Below are 23,954 nucleotides of genomic sequence, written 5' to 3'. Positions count from 1 at the left end.
TTGACTTCTATGTTGCCGATTAATGATGTTTGGTGAAGTAGTATGTGATGTATGCTTGTATGCCGTAATGACGTGATTGAGTTGTGGTAAACTGCTATGATGGTAATGATACGGTTATTTCCATACAAACTTGGCATTGAGTTGGTGTTGTTTTAGACGATATATGACGTGTTGTTTATGTTGTGTTTTTGGATGTGCATCATGTGAGTCGTATCCATTGCATTGTTTGAGACGGCCTTAATGGCAAATGTTTGAGACAGCCTTAATGGAAAATGTTTGAGACGGACTTAATGGCAAATGTTTGAGACGGGCCAATGGCAACTGTTTGAGACGGGAGTTTTACTCCAATGGTACCACATGCATATGCATAAAGTCAAGTCACATATTGAGTTGCATTTTGAATGTTTGTGATTATGACGTGAATGTTGTGATATGTTGATGACTTAGTTGTGCTATTGAATATTTTATATGTTATTGCAATTAAATAATAACATTGTTGTTTGTGATGCAAGTTGTTGTGAGATGTTATGTGCTGAGAAGTGGTGAACTATGTATGATCTTTCTTTGCTTTGAATATTATCATATTTTTCTTTACACTGTTTGATATCTCACCCCTTCTGTTTGAATGTTACCCTTTGTTGGTAACATGCAGGTAACAACATGGAGTAGCCGTTTACCTTATAGCTCAAGTTGGTGTGTCTATGCTCTGATACGTAGCACTCGGGGGACATTTATTTGTTTTGATTGTGTCGTTATGCCTTGCTGGATTTTGTTGTTGTTCTCTTTGTTTTGAGACAGGTTGGATATTATTGCCATGTTGGAAAAGAGGATATAAGATTTGAATTTATGTTGTTTTCGAATTCCAATGCGATATTATGAAGTTGTTTAAAGTTGATGAGATTGAATGATTATTGAGTTATGAATTCCTCCATTATTAAGTGTTATGTATCAATATAGATATGAGCTTGTATGTTGCTTTGCTTAAGTTGAAAATGTGATGCCTCAAATGTGTTGCTTGTTTTGAGATTTTGTACTCTGATTTACCTTGATAATTATAGGGTAGATCTGGGGTGTTACATTAGTGGTACCAGAGCAGGTCGGTCTGTCCGACCATGTGTCGTGTCGTAGTGTAGTCTAACAATACTCATATTTTTATTTTGTGCTGATTGCTTTTGTGTTGTGGGGAAGAGTTGAGATGGATGGAAGGAATGATACTGCGATTCATCATCTCTACCCCCTCTCTAGTAGCTCAATTGGTAGTGGGAATGGAATGAACATGTACTCGAACCCCAGGGTACAGGGTTCGATTCCCACGAAAGGAAAAAACTCTACTAGAGAGGGGGTAGAGAAGATCATGAGGTGACAGTGCCGGGAGCGTAGAAGGCCCGGGCTGTTACATAAAAAATGTAACACCCCAAATCTACCTGATAAATTATACGGAAAATCAGAGTATAAATTCCAAACACGTTCATTTGAGGTATCACATATTCGTCATTTCAAAAACATTTACGGCTTACTTGCCTTCATATAGATACATATCACAGGAATTTAAAACGATAATCAAATCATTACTAAAAATCACTTTGTTCAAATTCAATAATTAACTCGCAGCGGAATCAACGAACTTCAAGAATATTCAAATAATGTCGTAGCATCTTTGCACGGTAACTTCAAGTTACAAATTAAACCAAAACCAAATAAAATTCAGCAATAAAAACAATTGTTTTATCCCCCCGAGTGCTACGTATCAGAGCGACAACCGATTCAACTCACGGCGGCTAAATCTCCATTCACTAGTGTCACCTTCATGTTACCAATATAAAGGCAACAGCGAAAACAAGCAAAGGGTGAGATATCAAACAATATAAATAAAGTCATGATAAAAAGTATATTACGGTTCAAGTCATAATATATATCTCAAATTTCAATTCCAATCAACCAATTCAAAATCAAAATCACATAATCACGCACAACGTCGCAATAAAACAAATGGATGAGACACGACTAATGCATCATGCATGTGGTACCCAGGGCTTTAGCCCCCATCGCCAATTGCCAATAAATAAATGCATCAAAACAGGCATAAGCCTTCGTCGCTGTTTTGCCATTCCAGGCCGTCGCTACAACATGCAATTCATGAGACACTATGAAATGCAACGAATCACAATCAATCACAACAATATCATAAAATGCATTCGCCTACGTCGCCAAAATATATCAATCATCATTGATAGTTACTCATCACTTTAATTTCCTGCAACACCACAAAATTCACAATATCTCAAAATATGCAACAAGTCAAAACATCGTCAATTTACGTATACCAAATCAATTCCAGACTCGCCTAAATTATACTACTCGGTTGATTAATTTTCGAGTCGGTTATTAATTTTAACTCGGTTGAATTATACCCGAAGTTGGTTCTGCTACTGCTACAAAGAATTACTATTGTTACTATCAATATTATTATGTATATTAATACTAACTATCATTATCAAGAAAGATACTATACTAATAATATTTACTAATATTATCAGTATCAAGAAAATATATATTAGTAATTGAAAATGTAGATGTTTTCATATTGGCTACATTTTATGGTAAAACATTCTTGTGTGTTATGATGCATTGACTAATGTCATGACATGCTATGTGTAGTGTTATGCATGTTTTGTATGTTGAGCTAACACAGGATTTAGTTGGATGTCATGCTCGATGTCATGACATCAGTAATTGACAGCAGTGGCTGTTATGTTTTGTTGTTATGTTTTCTTATTTATCTCAGGCTATAATTTAGGAAACTATATATTTAGTGTTGTATGGTTTACGCTAAAAGATCTCGTCTATAGCATATGAGTTAACACCCTGATGATGTGGAAATTAGGTTAACTTGGTTAACCCTAATTTATGGTTTGAAGGCCCAAGGCCCAAGTAATGCCTATAAGAAGATTGCTAATCCTACTTGCATTGCAGAGATTTTTGATTGTGAAGAACATGCTTGCTGCGCCCTGTGTGTTTGTTCTTAGTGTTTCTTGTGAGCCAAACAATTGTCACTTTGATAATTGTATTGGAGTAGGGTGTTTTTGAGTTGTAATTTGTTGTGCCACTCTAAGCTTTTAAGCACGAGTGTTGTGTATCTTGATTGAAGCTTTTAAGCAAGATCAAGATTTGTTTGAAGTGTGTCTTCACTCTGAATTTTCTTTTGTCTGTTTGTTATCACTGTTGTGATTGAGGGGGAGTGAGTAAGAACTCAGATCTAGTGTTAGATTGAAATTGCATTGGGTAGGTCTTAAGTGAGGGGTGTAAACTGGTAGTTTAGCTCTAAATTAATACTGCTTATAGTGGATTTCCTCGCTGGCTTGGTAGCCCCCAGAATAGGTGTTGTTGTACACCGAACTGGGTAAACAATCTTTGTGTTCTTTACTGTTATTGTTTACCTATGCAAAGGTTTTAATATTTATGTCTCAGTGGATGTCATAACATTCGATAAGACATTTACTGACTAGTACTAGGATTTTCAGAAAACATGGTTTGTATGGTGACCCCGTCTCCAATATGTTAATTAAAAAAATGCTATTGTCACTAACCAATTAATTCTAAGTTGCTATATATATTATCATTGAGACCCTCATATCCAAATGTTATTCATTTAGACCCCCATCTCCAAATGTATTTTCATTGAGACCCTCATCTCCAAATGTATAGCTCACGTCTCAAAATGGTGTGCCTAGTATTATATTTTCATTGTTCCTCGAAGATGATGTCACAATTATACTACTATTCAACTAAAACCTTATTAATCTACTAGTTATAAGTAAGTGGTTGGCCTTAGATTCCTAAATTAATTCAATCTATCATTGATTTAAAGTTGTGAGGAGATGGTTACTAGCAATTGAACTAAAATAAATAAATATATTTGGGAGGTTAGAGATGCCCGTCCCACCATCATCACAACCGTCCCACTATGGGATTGCTAAAGCAAAGGGACGCCCGTCCCCGTGTTAGAGACCCCCGCCTCCTACGATTTCTTCCCGCTCAATTTTCCAGTTTCAGTGTTAATTTTCAAGCACAATTTCCACCGCTTCATCCAGACAAATTTCATCCCTGTCACATAATTAATTCCAGCATCATCATCGATCACAATTTTAATCCAACTAAACAGTCACAGAGATGCAAATCAAATAATAGCATTAACCAACAGGTTCACAAACAAGTTTCAACAACAAGTTTCAACACAGTAGTTGCACAATCGTTCATATATGACAGAAAAATTTGATCGACACAACAGAGACAATAAAATTTCCCCAAACCCACACACAATCTATCATGTCCCTATTTATAAAGCAAGAACCTCACCCTTACCTTTGGATCGAAGGTTGCTCTAAACCATCCTGATCGAAAATCCCCAAAATCTCTTTCTCACGTGTGCACTGCTACTCTCCTATTTTCTTCCTCTTCTGCTACTTGTTCTTCTAATTGGTGTTGTGACTCAATGTTTTTAAACCTAGTATAATATCTCTCTAATATTCAATTCGGGCCACCTCTCTCATAACACACTTGCATAACACCCAGCCCAACTACTTATTTTATTAAAACTCCCAATTTACTTGTTAACTCTTATTTTACGGTCTAATTTTATTTGCTTCAAAAATTCCCAAAATTTCAAATATTATTCCAATAATATTTTTAATACTAAAAATATTAAAAATCTCGATTAATTATCGATCCTTTATCCCGAACTAATATCGACTCCAAAATACGAAAATTTCACTAAACACTCCAAACGTCTAAATTAAGCGAATAATTGAATTTTCGGGCGTTACATGCATTGAGGTGTTTCCTCCTATTCTTGGTTGGCACGTCCATGTTTGTGGACCAAATTGAAACCTACATAAATGTGGCATACCTTAAGTATTTCACCGATTTGAGGCCATTCACGAATGGAACTAGGGGGCCACATGCTTGGTATAACTGCACTCCAAGTTGAGCAAAGGTTCTCTTTTGACGACAAAGCAAATGATAGGATCCTAAACCCTACTGCAGATAATTTCCATAGTCACTATTAATTTAAAAACAACTTTTTATACATTTGTTACTATTATTTTTTTCTTATTCATTTTCAAGGATGGATCCTTTCACCACATACACAGGTTTGATCGTGTACTAGGGTATATTGAGGATTACCCACATGTTTGCATGTATTGCCCACATAGAGTGAATGATGTTGTGCAACCATTTTGTGTGTATATTGATATGACTCAGCATGATGACACCGATTGGACACGATACGCCACTCACTAGGACACTATTATCTTCGACCCCATTTCATATTACTTCTGATGGCTGACATGTGGGAGTAGGGGTGTACATGGGCCGGTATGGATTGGGTTTGGCCAAACCCAAGACCCAATCCATATTAGACACTCAGGTTGGGGTGATGTAAATTAACCACCCATTACATCAATGGGTCGGTTTGAATAAACTCACTAATTTTCTGGTTGGATAGTGGGTTGTCCAAATAATTTATTTGTTTATTAACATTAAAGGACTAAATGATGAGTCATCATATTTTTTTCATAAAAGTTACTAAAAATATGTATCTTCTTAGAAAGAAGTAATCTATTTTTACTATCTTTTAGCATTATATAATAATAAATGATAATATCAACTAATAAAAATTATCATAAAATACTAGCAACAAACTAAAGTTGCATGACATAAAATTGTATTAGCATTAAAATAACCAAAAAGTGAAACATTCAAAATTAATTAATGTCATGGTTCATTAAAATAGTAAATGTTCATAGACTAAAATTACAACTTCTAAGTTAATATTCATCAAAATTATGAAAATTGTAATAATAAATATTTGATTAATGGGTCAATGGGTCTTTTGAGTTTGGGTTGGGTTTTACCCGAAACCCAATTTTTTTATGAGTTTTTTGTTTTGAAACTCATATCCACCCAATTACCCAATCCAATCCTCTTTTGTGAATTTTTTGGTGGATTTGGCCGATTTTTTTGGGTTGACCCAACCCATGTACACCCCTATGTGAGAGTCATTTGACGTACAGGTTTCTGCCAGAGTGATGCATTCATCAGTTTGGATTTGTGCAGATCAGTATGAGATCCCCCTTCGTGGCTGCTCCTATCAGCATTGTCTGCAAAGATCTTGATGGCATTTTGGCGAATTACGAGAGTCATCTAGTACTAATGGAGTATCGGAGTATGCTAGCCACAACTCAATGGCATTATTTTGAAGGTTACATGACTTGGTTTCATTATGTGTCACACTCTGTCATGACAACGGACGCTCCTGGACATTTACCCAGGTCTGCTCGTGAGGAGATTTTGGAGAATGAGCAAGCTAGGATGACCATATTGTTGATGTGTTATCAATCTGTTAGAATATTAAGCAAATTATGAGAGAGAGAGAGAGAGAGAGAGAGAGAGAGAGAGAGAGAGAGAGAGAGAGAGAGAGAGAGAGAGAGAGAGAGAGAGAGAGAGAGAGAGCATAGAGTCTGGATTGTTTGAGCAAAGCAGCGATGATGCGGTTTCTCTAACATGTTCCATTCTTATTGAGGCACTGAATGCCTTGGGTTACCAGCGAGGGTTAATTAAGCATATGTAGTAGGTTCTGCTTTTTTTCTGTATTTTTGAATGTTTTACTAATATTTTCAAATTATGAATTATGACACTGTTAGTCAAATTAAAATGACTTCGGATTCAAAAAAGTACAAACTTAGACAGTATTTTTGCCCACAATACATGCAGGTTTTCTGATAAGCTTTTCCAAAATAAGAGTTTCCGAAGATACATCTCTGAATTCACCTCAGAAATTTTTGCAGATGCGTCTCCAAACTAAATGTGTTAGGAGATGCATCTCCAAAAAAAATCTTAAGGCATTTTTGACAGAGGTGTGATTCACACTAAAAAATGAAAAAGAAATGGCCAAAATGTAAATACTCAAATTCAACATACAAAATCGACGTATAAAAGTGAGCGAAGGAAAAATCTCGTCTAAGAGCCACTTTGTTCGACTAAATGAATCAAAATAATTCATAAGCAATATATACATATTTACAGCATGGCATTAATGTACAAAAAAATCATTAAAAATAAGAGGCGGGGAATCAAATAACGTTGCAACTAAAGCTGCAACATTGATGTACATAATTTTGTTTCTGTTCTATCTCTTTGAAGGGATTGGAGACCATCCTGTTGATATAATTCTTTTTTGCCAAAATCATGTAGACAAATCGGTCTAGCCATCTATTCATGTTTGAAGGAAAAACAACGATCAAACCCATATGGAGGGGTTTCTAAATTGTGTTGCCATTGCATCTGATAGAAACTTGACTAGGTTCTCTCTCTCAACATTTTTCTCCTTCTTAAGTTCAAGATGTCGAACCTGGAGGCAATTTAAACCAGTTGATGTAATATTATCTTAGAATCAGACTGCATCGTGCTGCCATGAAGGCCGTGTGTACCACTTTTAATAAGAATCAATGCGTGACATTTATACAAGTTTAAGATACAAAAAAAAGGACTATAATTTCTACAAAAATAGCACAACTCTAATAACTAGATCGGCATTGATAAAGTTATGTATATAGAGCATAATAGAATAATCAGGACACTTTTAGTATTAATATGGAATTGATTACAACCTAACCCAAACATGATTTTAGTGAAATACATGTTTAAGATAGAGTTGATTTTCCCTAGAAACCTCGGCTCAGTAAAAGTAATAAAAAAGTAGTTTTAGCTTTAGGTTGAAAGGTTTAATTAGGTTTAATATCAAACTTGTGTTTAGAGTACAAGAATCCAAACATAAACCTCTCCACTTTAAACTCAATCTTATGTCTTAACCAGACAATAAAATTATAGAAAATATAGTATTACCTTAACTGAATCAGTCAGGGAGAAACCTGCATCCGTAATAATAACGAGGCATTTGATATCATGTTCATTAGCGTACTCATATTGCTCTGTAAGACTTGGATCAGGGACAGGGACATATTCGGCCTGATGACAAGAAAAATGAATCGAAGAACTTTAGATTATAATTCTAAATTATACAAATCAAAATTGTTTAGAAATCTCAACCTTAAACTTCTCCCGCCATAATTCAGAAACTAGTTCCATGCGCTCCACCAACAGACCACCTCCTCCTCTTGAGCACACAAGAATCTTGATGCTTGCTTCATTTCTGAAACAATTGAGAAAGTCATGTGTATATGTACCCATCAGAAACCAAGTCTGCTCCTATTAAGTATTTCTGCTATTTGGTCGCATGTGAGCACGCAAACATTCATAGGCACTATTGTATAATTTTATTTTATTTTGAAATCTTGGTATCCGGCCTTGCGACCAATTAAACCATGGGAACCAATCTCGCCGTTCACATGTGGGGCCCCGTTTAAAGCCAGAGAAGACTCTGTATGGACTGGCCCAAATTGTTTGCACCTAGCGGGCACTATTGTATAATTGAAAAAGCCAATAACCTTAATACTAAGGAGTTTAAAGTGTAAAAATAACAAAACCAAAAAAAATGTACGAGATTACGGATACTAACCGATTAGGTACCGAACAATTCTGAATTATCGTCTCTAAGGCAAGGCTAGTCCCTACACCAGTGGGAAGATTTCCTTTCTGCATAACAGAAAACGCTATTAAAAACAAAATAAAATTCCTAGACAAAAGAAGCTTTAAGTTAGAAACAACATAAAATTTCTAGACAAAAGAAGCTTTAAGTTGTCTTAGACAAAGCAAGCAACAATTTTACATAGAAATACGTAATTTTGAATTGTCTGGAAGAGAACTGCAGAGAGAAAAACTAGTATAGAAGATACAAGCCATGTAAATGGTAATATGAAAAAATTAAATTTAAATGCATAACCTACATAGTCACTGCTCCTAAACTGATGAAGCAAATAGTCATATCGACCACCAACAGCTAGCAAGACACCCTCAGAGGGTGATCCAGGACTATTCTCCTTCCTTGAATATACCTTCCAAGAAAAGTTCAACTTCATTAGAATCATCAAAAAAATTCAAAACATAAATATTTCTAGTCCTTCTGTTTCCTTGACACAATTCAAAGAGCCATTAGTTGTGTGAGTTTCTGGTGGTTATTACTTTGTCTATTGACCCAAAAAAAAAGTGTCTACAAGCATATTGACCATGCCAAGATTGATATAATTCAATATCAATCTTTTTCAGCCACCTTTTTTATATCCCATTGAAAAACATCCGCAAAAAAGAGCTTGGAATAATAACAGATGAACAAATACAGACAACAGAAGATGTTTTAGTATTTGAACAAACCATGTGCAAGAGATTCGTGTGTATTGTATGATTCAATCTTTCATCATTGTGAAATGTCAACGAAAACACAACATATAAATGGTTGCTAGTGAGTGATTCATATAATAATAATAATAATATATAGCACTCCTACTCCAAGTTTCAAATAGTTAAATTTACAAAAAGACAAATCATAAATAAGGAGTGAGCAGTGTTTTTTACAAAGTAAAGGTATGGAAGCCATACCACAACAGTATGATAATTTTTAGAATACAAATCACATATTTATGGTACCTGAAAAAACAAATCTCTATGATAACTTTCATTTGGCGGCATTAATGCATCTATATATACATTTTTGTCAATCCTCCAAATTCTCAAGAGACGGACAAGCTCAGACAATTCATCAAGTGCCTTTAAGGTTCGCTTATCTGCATTGGTTTACTATTTTCCAATAAGTGCAAATTTCCTTCTAACATTTACATGTATATATGAATCTAACCACAAAAATGTACCAGATGGTAGAGCTCCCCTTAGTCTAGGAAGAGCCTGGTCTGCAGATCCACAAAATCTCAAACCTACCGTTTGTAACCTATTCACCATAGCTTCAACTAAACCCAGTTCCTAGAAAAGCATTAAAATTGCAAATAAATTAATGTTGATTGAGAATCGATTTCTTTGAACATGGTAATTACAAAAAAACCAAGACATATTCCACAATAACAATAGTTATTGTAGCCAAACACACTAGGTTCCTCAATAATTTTTCTCACCTGCAAAAGTTGTCGCCTTATCACTACCCATTTTGATTTCCTTTCTGGGGATTGAGGACGCAAAGAATTCATCATTGAAAGAAGCTTACAAAAATCAAAGATTAGTCATACATACTCTAACAAACTTAATAGTGTGCGCTTCTAGATTACCCAACTAATATACCTCTGCTACTTTAAATCTGTGTTCTACCCTGATTCCAGTCCATGACCAAATTGCATCCAGTAGGTCAGCATGGTTTAGATGAATGTCACATGAATTTTCATGGAAAAAACAAATGACTATGTCCTTCGTGACCTATTATGCAATTGGTAAATATGATATGTTTAGTATTACCAAGTGATCAACATTATTATTTTTAATATTATATATGAAATCTAAAAGATTTTAGAGACACAATGAACAAAATCCAGGTTGAATAGTAAATACTCAGTCAGCTATAATTTATTTTGAAAAAAATATAAATAAGAAAAGTACAGATTTATTGACCATGTTCCTTTTATGGCAGTGGTTTTACAACTGTCAAGCCACATAATACTATCACAGATAACTATCTATATTATTAAGAACTTAATAAAAAGATAAAATAAAGCGAAAAGAAACTATAAAATCTATCAGAATACAGTTGAAAATTTCACCTTTATGACCTCTGCCTCTGTCAATACTGAAGTGCCACCAATAATGTCAAAATCTCCCTGTGAAAAAATGGTTTTGTATCAAAGAGTTTGAATAACCAATAAGTTTTGCTTGAAAGTTTTACGTAAAGCATCACAAACCATTACAGAAACCTTAAAGGCCAAACACATCATTCATGGAATGCAAGAGAAAATGCCAGAAATATTTATATTTTTCTTTAACCAAAATCAACTAACAAAAACCAAAAAACAAAGAAATGTCGATTATCTATGCAGTTCCTCAAATTGAGTCAAAAAAAAACACGGGAAAATTTGAAAGAAATAATAGAATGGTACCTGAAGGTAGCAGTTTGGTGATGAATGCCCAATTGCTCTTCTGTAAACGTATGATATCTCATATCGTTTGAATGAAGATTTCTGCACATAATTTGTTTTAGATTTTTCAAGCCTTTCGGAAAGCCAACTAAAATAATAGAGAAGCAGTACAAAAATTGCCAAGGACATTTTCTTTCCTATCGGATACAGTTCAAAATTCAAATATAAACATCTGTCCCCCTTCTACATTTTATATTTTTTGTTAGACAGGCTAAAGATCTTATTGTGAGTTTTGAGTTCTTGGTTTTGGAAGTCAATATCAAAACCAAAACCTATTTGGATAAAACGGGGATGAGTTGGTTTTTAACATTCTAAACATCCTAATGATAATTGTTGCCTAAGTTATTACAATGACAGATAAAAAAGATGAACGGGAAGGAGAGGAGGCGGCACTTGATTTTTTATCCCAAAAGCATTTTCTTTGCTCATTTTTTTATTTTGCAAATTGGCACACATTTAAAAATCCAAAATTAATTATACAAAGGGAATAGAAAATGAAGGGTAAAATTGAAATGGAGTTTTTTTATTACTTTTGTAAGAAATGTCATTTAAAAATATAATATTTGGTAAATATATACTTTTTGGTAAATAGATATTTAAAATTATTTTTGATTAATATACATATATGTTATAAAAAATACTTTTTAGGTAAATACACTTTTGTTAATATTTTTTATATTGGATATTCAAGTGCGGTAAATAGAGTGACTTGATTCAAAAATAAAATTTGAAAACTAACATCGAAACTGAAACTCGAAACAGAGATTTAAAACTCAGCCAAAAAACTAGTTATAGTTTTTGAGATTTTCAAAACAAAAAAATCCACACCGAGTGGGACCTTAGGTCTTAATTTAGATCTTTCCTTTATCATTAGTTTAGATATTGTAAAAACTTACAGGCTAAACCATTAATAAATATTGAGAGTTAAATCATCTATCATTGGTCCTAAATTCTAATATGTGAGCAAGACAATATGTCATGGTTTGATCCTTGTAGTTGATTCCACTTCGTGGAAAAAAGCTTTGATGGTTTTTATTCAAACACAATTTGATTTGTAACTCAAATCACATTTTTTTACATTCCAAACACCATATGAACAATGAGTTTGTTTTGTTAACCGAGTCTTAAATGATCTCCATTTAAGCAAGAAATCACTTAACTTTTGGAGGACCACCAACCCCAACATAGTCATTGTCACTATGAAACAATGTTATCGATAGCGGATGGCGGACCATGGCAGAAAGCCTAAAGTCCGACATATGACACTGCCATCCTTCACAAATTGGCAATGACGGCTTTCAAAAAATCCATCACCACAATCTGCCATGACACATTGCTATGCAAGAACAAAGGTACATTATATAAATAAGACCAAGCATGATTCTTTAGGTATTATGTGTTCTATAATTCCACTGATCAAGCAAGACCCTCTAATCTACTATGAATTTTCAACAAACGATATTATGATGCAAACTTACTTAGTAGATTTTGAAGCATTTTGTAATACTATCGGTTTTCCAAACAAAATGTATGTTGTTACTTGTTACCCAGACACAAGATTTGATTTATAAATCAACTGAAAACACGTGTTTTTATCCAAACACCCTTGTAAGAACAACAAGATTGTTTTGTTAACTCTGTGTCTTAACTTATTTCCATTTATGTAAAAAACACATAGTAATTCCCATCGGAGGATCAACACCAACATAGTCATTGTTACTATACAAGAACAACGGCACATCAACCAAGCATGATTTTATAGGCATTATGTTTTTTAATAACCTTGCGGACTAAGTAATGCTGGCTAAATCTCATCTACTATGAGTAGTTCTGTTAGAGAGTCATGCATTAGATGAGAGATGGCTTGATGATGAAGTGTTAATTAACCAAAACCCAAATTTTAAGATGGTATTAGAATGTTATTTTGCTAGCCATATTCTAAATGTTCAAAAAATAATTTTATAATGAATCTTAACGAATGTTATAATACTAATTTTGTTTGAAGAGCGTTATTTATATCCATAAATCCAATATTACAAAGCACGCCTTTTTGTTCTCTACGTATTAAGAACGTTATTATAAAACTTATAATACAAACAATACAACTAAAGAGAGCTAATAACCAATGTATCTCTTAGATCAATAATATATCAATTATTGCAATACTTATCATATTATATTCAAATTTTAAAGTAATTAAATAAATTTAAAGAAAAACTGGAAAAAAGATAAATCAGTCTAGTATGTTTGTACCTGGTTAGATATAATCCAATTCACAAAAGGCAAACGCAGCTCATGGGAAAGTTCAAGCATGTCTCCTCCAAGGGTTAGAAGTTTAACTGCATTTCTACTCCATGAAAATCAAACTCATCAATCTTTTATCTAGGATGTCAAGTCAATAAAGAACTAAATTACAAACTAGTAGAAAACTTAAATGAAGATATTGACCTATTAAACTGCGGACAATCATCCAATAAACGAATCGGTAATAATTTTAGATGTTCAGCACAATGTTGTCTGAAAATATCCTTGCTGACATCTACAACGTAATCTCGAACTTGGGTTACAAAATCCGTGTGTTGAATGGACGAATTGTTATCTCCAACTGACCCTAATCTACCAACTTGCTGAATGTGCTTTGAGCTTAACATTTCTTCATCAAAGATAGCATTTAAAACTTTATCGTAAATGCTTCTATCTTCTGATTTCAGCATTGTTCGCAACATATCTGAACATAGAGAACTGATATCACTAAGGGTCATGGAAAAAAGTTTACAAAAACGTTTTTAAAAAATTAAATAAGGACTTAAGATTCTTAATGTCAAAAGTATGTACTACAATGCATATTTCACAATGAAATATCAGTTTGCATTATTAAGTAAATGTACTTATAAAGATCATCTGATTGTTTCTATTTTAATTACTCCTTAGGAGTGGCCACTCATTAAAAAAGTTTCATATTCATAGAAATTAAACATTCAAGAGAGCAAAATATGCACTATTGATATATTACTTAAATATTAAAAACATATAATTCAGTAGCTACAACAAATTATAGAGGTATTTAGCACGAAAAGAAAAAACTATCAATATCATGAGCCAATTACAAAAAAACTTAATGTGTTTGACGATCAGGAATGTTTTTATATATCTAGTATACACTCCCACACCCAAGATTTGTCCTTATCAAATGTTGACCACTTGGTCAAAGACTTCATTATAATGTCATGAACTAATTCTCCTAACATGTTGACCACTTGGTGAAGATTTATGTATGATTTTTATATCTAACATAGCATGCACATACATTGAATTCAGCCGAGCACGTTAACACTCACACACATCAAGTATATACTTAGAAACACATGCAATTCTCAACATATCAGAAACCAAAACCTCTAAAGTAAATTTAATCGTACTCTAGTATGTGCATAATGACATTAAATTTCATAAACGACCAAACCACCTTTCAACACAAATTGATGGGGATGCATTGTATTCAAACATTGCAAAACGTGCGGAAAACAATTTATGGTTTTTGCCCAAGACTCAGGCGTGATTGATCTACTATTTTCCATTTATTTTCTTTTGATTGATAGTCCAACGGCATTGATATTATTTGGCTCATGTAACTGACCCATAAGATGGTGAATTCTTTTGGTGGATAACTTTTACTATGTAGGTTCATTGCAATAAAAAGTAGCAGAATGAAAAGAAAGAAAAAAAAAGTCATAATCACTTGCCATCGAAAATTTCAGACTCCATTCGTGGAGGAAATGCGTTCTTCAGAAGTTCATTGGCAGATGGGCGATCAGAGGGACCTAGAGACATTAGCTTCCGTAGCAAGGATTCCTGTTCTGGAAACTCAGCAACCCAAGCAGGTGGAAGCCCAGCTTTTTGTTTCAGATCGGATAAAATCACGTGTCTCTCCATTGCTGTCCCAAATGGATGCCAAAGCTCAAAAAATATCACTCCTAAGCTGTACATGTCAGCCTGCAAATTAAGTAAATCCAAGAATTACATAATTTTGCTTGAAGCAAAGATTAGATAGCTAAAAAAGGATAATGTTGAATGCTTTACACCTTTTCATCAATCTTAGGCCATCCTTGCTCAATTTCAGGAGCTGTATAGAAATATGTCCCTACTTGTCCAGTGCCATCAATGGAAACTCCAATTGTATCAGCAAGATGGGCTGAATCTTGATCCACCTGCTCCAACTTCAAGAACTTGGCTGAAAGAAAAGAAAAAGAACTAAAGAAAATTTGATATTTCATTCACAGCCACTACTCACTCCAGTGTAGAAAGCTCACACATTAACATGACATTGTTTAATATGAATTTTTAGACCAAATCAAAAACAGGGAAACATTGCACCACGGGGTAATAATGTTACTGCTCACATAGGAAAATGTGTATATGTGCAGGCATTTGTCACTAACCTTGGTTGTATTATAAAGATACATCATATTGATAAATGAAAATTGCACATGCAAATCAGAATGCAATATGAAACATTGTGTTAGATCTTAAGAATTACTAGGAATCAAAACGGAATGTGGTTGTTCTATTCTGTCAAGTATCAGTTACATTTACAGGCATAGGAGCAGCCTTATTAAATGTTACTTATAGCGGTCACAAAGTCTAAGAGCAACTACTGGTATTATTAGAGTAACAATTATTATTATTAGAAACTGTTACAATACTTAGACAGAATAAGGGAAACAGAACCATGTTCAGGGCATGCTGAAAATTAGAAAGAGGTGATATTTGAGAGGGAGAGACCAAGCTCTCGAATTCTTGGAAGGGAGAGAACCAAGACTCTCGAATTTCTTGGAAACTCCTTGTAATTACTATTAAATTTTATTGTTTGATATCAGTTTCTATCACCTTGCCAGCCTATATAGATTACTAGGCCTATCATACATTTTAATAATTTCATGATCACTATTCACACATAATGAAGTATTGAAGTTGTTCGTTGTAGCAATAAGCTAGATAAAGAAAATATTGGAAACAAATATGAAGAAAACGAAAATAAACAACTAAAGGATTCAAGATCTTACCAAGACCAAAGTCACCGATTTTAATATCATTGCGAGCATCAAAGAATATGTTACTTGGTGTTAAATCCCGATGAATTATTCCTTGCCCATGTATGTGTGCCAAACCTTCTACTATTTGGCGAAACAAATGCCATGCCAGTTCTTTGTCTAAATGACTATATGATTCAAACATCTGGCGAAGAGTCCTTTGAACCCAATAATGACAATTAGCGAGTACAGCATAATGAACAATAATGAGTGAACTTGTAAAATTTTGTTTAGATGAGACGAGAACAAAAAGAAACAAAAGACGTAAGGAATCAATAGACATATGATGTCAGAATTTCACACGAATTAAAAATTGTAATTAATTTTATGTGGAAAAGAGAAATTATGTGTGAGATAGAGAGAGATGTCAAAGGAAAAAAGCTAAAGCTAGACTTTCTAAATGATCTGTGTTGAAAAATATAGTAATCCTAAATATAAAATCGTTTAGTTCATGGTAGTATTCATGATCCCACAAATAACTTTGCACATAAAAAACTTAGCTCACTGAAAATCTTACATGGGACAGTACTCCATTTGTATATAAAGATACGTTGATTCAAGTTGATTCTCACGCCCAATAGTATCAGCGGAGCTTGTACCTTTGTAACTGAAAGTAGAACTCGCTGGAGTTCTTGAATCTCCAGTTAGATCACCATAAGAATCAGTTACGCCAGTTTCAAACCATGCCTGAAAGTTTTACAGCTATTAAGAATTTAAAAAGCATCATATAAACATATTATGGTCAAAACATTTTATTTGCTTTTCGAAAAGTGACTCCCTCACTCCCGCAATGAATATAATCAAATTAGTTTTCAGAGTTACAAATACAAAAGACCATACGGGATGGTCAACGCAATAGAGAGGACAAAGTTAATGAGAAACATAAGGAAATAAAAATCTAATACAAGACACATGAATTACGATAGTACAAAAATTTGTGCAAAAAATAATAGACATTTGTACCTGATAATATCGAACAACATGTTGATGTTGTAAACGAGAAAGTGTAGCTACTTCCCTGATTTTTTTACCATAGATAGATAATAAACAAGTAAGTTATTGCAATTCAAAAAAGAGTATACAATTACATGTAAACAGTAAGAAAAGATAAAAGAATGGGCACAGCAGTTAGTAATCTAATAACCACATTACTTTCTCTAATAATTTCCAAAACATGAAAAATAAAATTGATATGGAGAGGACAACATAAAGGAAAAGAATTATATCAAAACATGAGATGAGACAATAAGTAGGATATACCATGCTTATACCCTAACATCTAATCGACCAAGAAAAAAGTTCCTATAACATGCAAAGAGAAGGTATACTCATACTTATTTACAATCCATACTTGCTTTTTCAAATTCCAATTCTCTTCCGTATGTCATTGCATCAGAACCTTAGCATCGATTTAGTAAATTTGACCATCATATCTATTCACAACTTTTTCTTTTTCATATCTCATTTAAATTTGTAATCATCTTCCATCACAAATCCTATTTCTTATCTATATGATCAACATTAGATATCAGATTTATTTTTTTGTCATCAATATATAACAATTCTACTTTGTATCTTGATTCCCTTGATATAATTTAAGATACAGCTACAAGGCATACTAGTTGATGCATGATTTCAATAAGTTTTAGAACAGAGAGATACAAGATTTTTTAAGAAATTTAGGTTTAGCACTAACAAAAGTGGAGGAAGAAATATTTTGTATTAATCAACAACAGATAACTAGTGTAACTATTCTCAATATCTTAGACCTATAAAGTCACAATGAGATTGAAGATCGGCCTGAGAATCTAATGCAAGTAGATGAAATGCAAAATTATGCCTAACTGTCAAGTTGAAATCCGACAATAAATTATGGTGACCAAAAATGGTGGGCGCTAAAGAAGTAAATGAATGAAACAACAACCAACCAGGCCTAATCCCATTAAGTGGGGTCGGTAAATTAATGGAAGAAAATGTTGACAAATGGACATGATTACTAAGAGATACATCTTCAAACACCACAACAATTAAGACTTTTATCAAAATAGCAAGCCATGTCATACTTCCCGTAGGATGAATAAAACTTATGTGAAAGAAAAAAATCAACTCTTGGATTCTAAAGAAGGGTAGTTTCCACACCAGTTATGATTACTGCTTTAAAGTGTTTCATTGTCCCAAAATTAATCATAAATTACTGCATGCAGGAGTTGGATTAGAAAGTGAAGATGAACAATACAACCCACTCTGTCAAAAGGAATTGAAGATTTGTAAAAAAATGGGTCAGGTAAACGGTATAATACTAATCATTATGGCTGTAAATGTAATGCATTGGCTATAATTACAGAATCATGCACTGAACTATATACATTAGTGAAAAAAGCTACATATTCAAAAGTAACAGTTAATTTTGCCAATGCTATAGCCAGATCCTTCCTGAATAATTCAAATTCACCTTAATATTCGGTCACGCATGGTTTTGTCCTTAAGGCGAATTTTCTTCATTGCATACTGCCTTCCATCGAGTTTATTTTTGCACAGCACAACATGACCAAAACCACCATGACCTATTTACATTGCCAGGTAAAAATTATCAGAAAATGATTAGAAATATGAAGGAAAAAAATCAGTTGATTAATCATCATATAATTAAAAACAAAAACAAAAAACTCAATGAAATATTCATTCAATAGCTAATAAAAATACAGCATAAGCAGGAGCTAAACTATAACAAAGTGAAACTTTTTCTTGTACCAATGGGCGTGAAGAAAAAGAGTGTTATTTGCTATCAAAAACAAACAGCAAATTGCAACCCAAAATTCCTTCAACAAATTTATAGCTAATTTGGATGACAATATAATTCCTAGCTAACCTAAGTCTACCAGACCTTTACTATATAATTGAAGGAACAATTTCTAAACCCAATGAAGAAAGAAGCTAATTCTCCACTTTTTATTTACAAAAACATAACAAATTACTAGAAAACCTTCTTATTTTACTCACCAACAATAGCTAGACAGCAAGATGAAAATCAAAGACAAATATAATTTTTATTTCCCGCTTATCCTAGGTCTGTTATTGAGCCACTCGTATCTTCCCACTCTCTAGATCAATCCTAAGTGTGAAGGGTGTTGTTGTTGAGTAACCCATATTTGTCTATGCTCCAAATATCTAGTTCTCTGAGTGAGGGGTGCGTTGACAAACATAAATTGGATAGTAACATGGCCATAATAATGATTATAAGTAGGGGAAAACCCTCACAACATGAACACACTTTTGACACAAATCCAAACTCGGTATTGGAGCATATCCTAGATATGTGGGGCCACCAACAGATATCTAGTCTGCTAACTCGGTATTGAGAGCCATATTGGATAGTGATATGGTCTAAACATAAACAATTGTTATAAGTGGGTGTGCAACCTTACCCTCATGAGCAAGCTTTTTAGGTTGCGTTAGGCCAGACCCCAAATTCAAGACAATGCATACATACACATGCATAGTGCTTTTATAAAAAATTGGATTAGAAGCTATGTAAAGAGCACTTCGTTATCGCAACACATGTTTATTTGTTGAATTTCTCAAATTTATTTGTTGAAGGTGGTGTGAGTTTCATGCACTGCTGATGAAGAAAAATGTGTTTAATGGTGTGTCGGGTGTCCCCACATACCACGACAGAGATTATTTGATTTTGTAGGAATAGATGAGATGGAGACTTGACAACAAATTCATTACTTATTATTAAGAGTCTCATATCGAACAATATATGGCTAAAACATGTTCTTATAAATGGGGGCAATCCTCACCCAACAAGACGGTTTTGTAGGGTTGAGTTAGGCCTAAACCACATTTCTTAACATGGTATTAGAGTCTGGTTTAAGATCTGGTGGGCCACCTACTATCAGGTTTCCGCTTCTCGGGCCACCCACCATTTATTTCCATGCTCAAAATGTCCAGTCTTAGGTTTGAGAGGGTGTGTTAAGAGTCCCACGTCGAACAATATATGGCTTGAACATGTCCCTATAAGTGGGGGCAATCCTCACCCTACAAGCCGGTTTGGTAGGGTTGAGCTAGACCTAAATCACATTTATTGCATACTCTGAATTATTTGAGAATTCCTATCTTCTTCCCTAGTACTAATTGAAACTTTCACGGGTCACCCGCCATTTATATCCACACAATATGTCCAATAATGTTGAACGTGTGGGGGATGTTAATAGTCTCATATCAGATAATATATGGCCTGAACATTTGCTTATAAGTGGTTGATTTAGGCTCGATCACAATTTTAAGAATCCCTATAAAGGATTTAGTTGTAGATTTAATTGTAACCACTTGGTTATCAATAAATAACAAGGTTGAGAGTAATTTCTCTGGAGCTATTCAAATCATTCATTCAACATCACTTGGTTCAAATGCATTGACAAAAAATAAAAATAATTGAACAGTTTTCTAAGATCCTAAAGTTCAAATGTTTCGTAAACTATTATTATTTCCAAAGCTATGATAATAATTCATGTTATCTTTTCGAACAAACACAAACGCCGGGCAATTAAGATCATTGACAAAAAGAAATTTTAGAACTCTATCATCATCATGGTATACATCTAAGATTATATGGCATCAAGGCATAAGTTCATGAAATTCCTTTACCAAGGGGGCGTAGCTCCTCAAAATCACTTAAATATCGAGAACTATTGTGAGCAGTATTAGAGCTTCCAAGATCAGAAGATGTCCACAATTGAGATATTTTGGATAATGCCTAGAAAAAATAAATAAATAAATAAATAAATAACTATGGTCAGAAAGAGAATATATTTCCCCATATATTTATTTGCCAACCGGTTGTTTCTTGATGATATGATCAAAGGTTTTGTTGAAAAGAGAAGACGGTTTTGATGCCATAACCCGTGTTGAGTCAGAAACGAACTGGAAAAACAACTCAAAGGATTAGGATCATTGTAAAACTAGAAATTATTTGAAAATGAAAGTGAAGATATTTTAGTTTTGGCAAAAATATAAATCTTTTTTATACCCCTAAATGGTCCAGCTCCGTTGCTATTTGGGGCAAAGAGTCGGGCAATGTGCCTTCAGAGGCCAAAGCAATGCGAAGTAAGTGAACCTAATGCAAAAGAGAAAAAACCAAACTAATGTCGAGCATAACTCTATTGTGAAAAGCTGATAGAAGTAAATTTTGAGTTTTTTTACCATTAGTAGATCCTTTTCTATTTGAGATGCCTGGTGATGAGGCAAGGACACAGAAGACAGAGACTCTGTAGATTCGCTGTCAGATATACCTTTGCTATCCTCAGTTGTATACTCGTCAAACATAGAATACTGCATGTGAAATGATAGAAAATAAAGGTATTGGCATAAACTGGTGTCTCCGATAAAGGTACCTAGACCTCTCAGATAAACAGTATGAGCCTATTAATCCAGGTAGGTTTGGGTTTAAAAAGAGTAATCATGTGCACCAACCACTCAAAAACAAAGGTTACTAACTTCTAAATTACATGATCTGCGCTATTCATGTTCCTGGGCTTAATTAAAATTCAACAAACTAATGTTAGGGACGTCAAACAAACAGTACACAGACCCTTACAACAAGCAAATTACATTACCTCTTTCTCACCTTCTGTGTCGTTCTCCGCAAAATCACCCACCAAAGATCTACTTGAACAAGTCAAAGATAAGCTGTCTTCACTAACTTCTCCTACAGTATCTAATTTGACAGGAAGTTCTTGCAATATGAACGGGTCTTCCTTGCCATCAGATTTCTTTTCCCGGGTTTCTATTCGTAATGCGGAGGCATCCAACTTAGAAGAAGGAATAGAAGAACTTTTTACAGCAGTTTCATCAATTCCAAAACCCCAATTCCAGAACTCTCCATAGCCACTGAAAAGGTCGACGAAACCATAAACAAAAGATCTATTCTTATTTGAAGATGCCATATCTTTGGGACACAGTTCTTCAATGCCTTCTGCAGTTGAGTGTAAAAACTTCTACAAGGATAGAAACATATCATCATCAGTTTAAGTACCAAATTAACTTTATACATAAATGATGGATCAAATATCAATAACTATATAAGAAATTAAAGAACATCAATACTGATTTCCATAATCTTCTTTTCTATAACACTAATATTATGATTAGAGGTTTCAGGGAATAATAATAAATCGAATGAATGAGAATAGTTACAATAGCTTGACAGAAAATAGTATGCAAGTAATAGTACGCTCACAGATTCAGTTGGTTTGGCAATAGGCTCAATTCTAGACAGAAATTCTTGAGCAGCCTCAACTAAATTAAAGATCATTACTCGTCCCTCCCTCGCATTTAAATTGGCCTGAAAAATGGCAACAAAAAAATATCACTACATTTAACTCACAGCAGAGAATATATCAACCTTGCCACACTCAAACAAAGAATAAATTACCAATCAACAACGAAACAATAGTTAATTCTGAAAGAACAGACAAGCACCTGATCAACAAGGAGAGACAAAAGTTTATCAGCATCAGTTTGTGATAAACCCATTTCAGGAGTAACTTGCAACTTGGGACATTTGAAGGGATACCCAGGCAAGCACCTAGCCAAAAAAAATAGAGCAAAAAACAATGATTGACTTCATAGCAACAAAGATCCCCTTCTTCACAAAAAAAAAAAAAGGAAAGGAACCTATGCAGCTGACCTAACATATGTGGAACACCGACACCTCTAGACAAAGACATGTCCAGAACACCGACACCTCCAAACAAACGTGTCTGGTGTCCGACACCGACACAATACTGACACGTGTCATTAAATTCTAATTTCTTTTTTAAATTATAACCAATGTCAATGTGTCAGTGTCGTTGCAGGTGTCCGAGTGAGTCAGTACTATATTCAACCATTTTCATTTTCTTAAAACTCATTATCCTCCTAACATACCTAACAACAAGAACAGAAGAAACAGATAACATACCTAACAACGAGAACAGCAGAAACATCCACATCCTCATAGCCCATGTCATTCGAGTAAGGCCTGCTCAATCAAACTCAAACACAAGTAAGACATTGATGATGATCATGATGGTGATAACCACAACAATAATCGTTATAACGACAAACATATCACTATTAATTAACTAATGAATTAATTGATCATGATTACAAAAGAGAAACAAACCTGAGTTTAATAACTATTTGAGCAGGCGATCCAGGAATAATTTCACAATCCTCTTGAAAAATCGCACATCTAATAAAAAGTAATGAAACAGCAGAAGAATCTGGTAAATTTCAAAACGAAAGGAACTGAATGCATTGCATATGATTGAATCAATATGTTTTCAAGTTAAGTAAAGAAGAAAAGTCAGTGAGTTAGTTACAGTGCAGTAATCTCTTCGGAGAGTTGTTCGTTATCATCACCGTTTCCGAATTGCGAATTGTTATCTTTGGAAGGTGTTCTTGACTTGTTTCTTCTTCCACCTCCTCGCTTCTTCTTATTCGAACTATGCCCCATTGATTTCGAAACTTCAATCAAAACGATAACGGTTTCGAAGAACAGCACGAAGGAGTTACTGACGGAATGAGCAATGGAGATCACGAGATTTTGACGATAAATTGGAGAATGAAAAAATGCGAGCGTGAGAGAGGGAAAAGAGTCAGAGAAGGTGGCGCCTCCCTACATCTGCACCATGTTACTGGTGGAGGAAGGGTGTGTAAGTTTTGATAGCTTCACTCACGTTACTTTTTAATTATTTTAAAAAAGATACTTGGTCAAATATTTCATTCT

The 23,954-nt window shown here is 34.0% G+C and overlaps 1 protein-coding gene across 3 annotated transcripts; it reads right to left on the bottom strand.

Annotated features, from left to right (window-relative positions):
* Positions 1–7,016: 7,016 nt before the first annotated feature.
* LOC131602057 (eIF-2-alpha kinase GCN2) lies at positions 7,017–23,918 on the bottom strand. Of its 3 annotated transcripts, XM_058874047.1 has the most exons (29): positions 23,548–23,917; positions 23,349–23,417; positions 23,145–23,204; positions 22,664–22,769; positions 22,422–22,526; positions 21,799–22,179; positions 21,386–21,514; positions 21,213–21,299; positions 21,020–21,106; positions 20,831–20,939; positions 18,633–18,744; positions 17,144–17,198; positions 16,698–16,867; positions 16,154–16,338; positions 15,173–15,321; positions 14,834–15,083; positions 13,539–13,818; positions 13,344–13,437; positions 11,052–11,132; positions 10,719–10,775; positions 10,246–10,377; positions 10,083–10,166; positions 9,825–9,933; positions 9,604–9,740; positions 8,907–9,014; positions 8,579–8,655; positions 8,110–8,212; positions 7,906–8,028; positions 7,017–7,411 (listed from the first exon to the last, which is right to left on the bottom strand). In XM_058874047.1, exons 1-29 carry the CDS (start codon positions 23,679–23,681, stop codon positions 7,301–7,303), a joined length of 3,684 nt encoding a protein of 1,227 aa, XP_058730030.1. In that variant the 5' UTR covers positions 23,682–23,917; the 3' UTR covers positions 7,017–7,300. The 3 variants fall into 3 exon arrangements, 2 of the variants coding, with proteins under 2 accessions (XP_058730030.1, XP_058730031.1); XM_058874048.1 differs by lacking the exon at positions 21,020–21,106; XR_009283919.1 differs by lacking the exons at positions 7,017–7,411; positions 7,906–8,028; positions 8,110–8,212 and having other exon boundaries at positions 8,907–9,003; positions 23,548–23,918.
* Between the last annotated feature and the right edge of the window lie 36 nt (positions 23,919–23,954).

This window comes from Vicia villosa, linkage group LG5 (genome assembly GCF_029867415.1).
Source record: "Vicia villosa cultivar HV-30 ecotype Madison, WI linkage group LG5, Vvil1.0, whole genome shotgun sequence".
Classification (NCBI taxonomy): Eukaryota; Viridiplantae; Streptophyta; class Magnoliopsida; order Fabales; family Fabaceae; genus Vicia; species Vicia villosa.
This window is presented reverse-complemented; position numbering and strand designations above follow the sequence as displayed.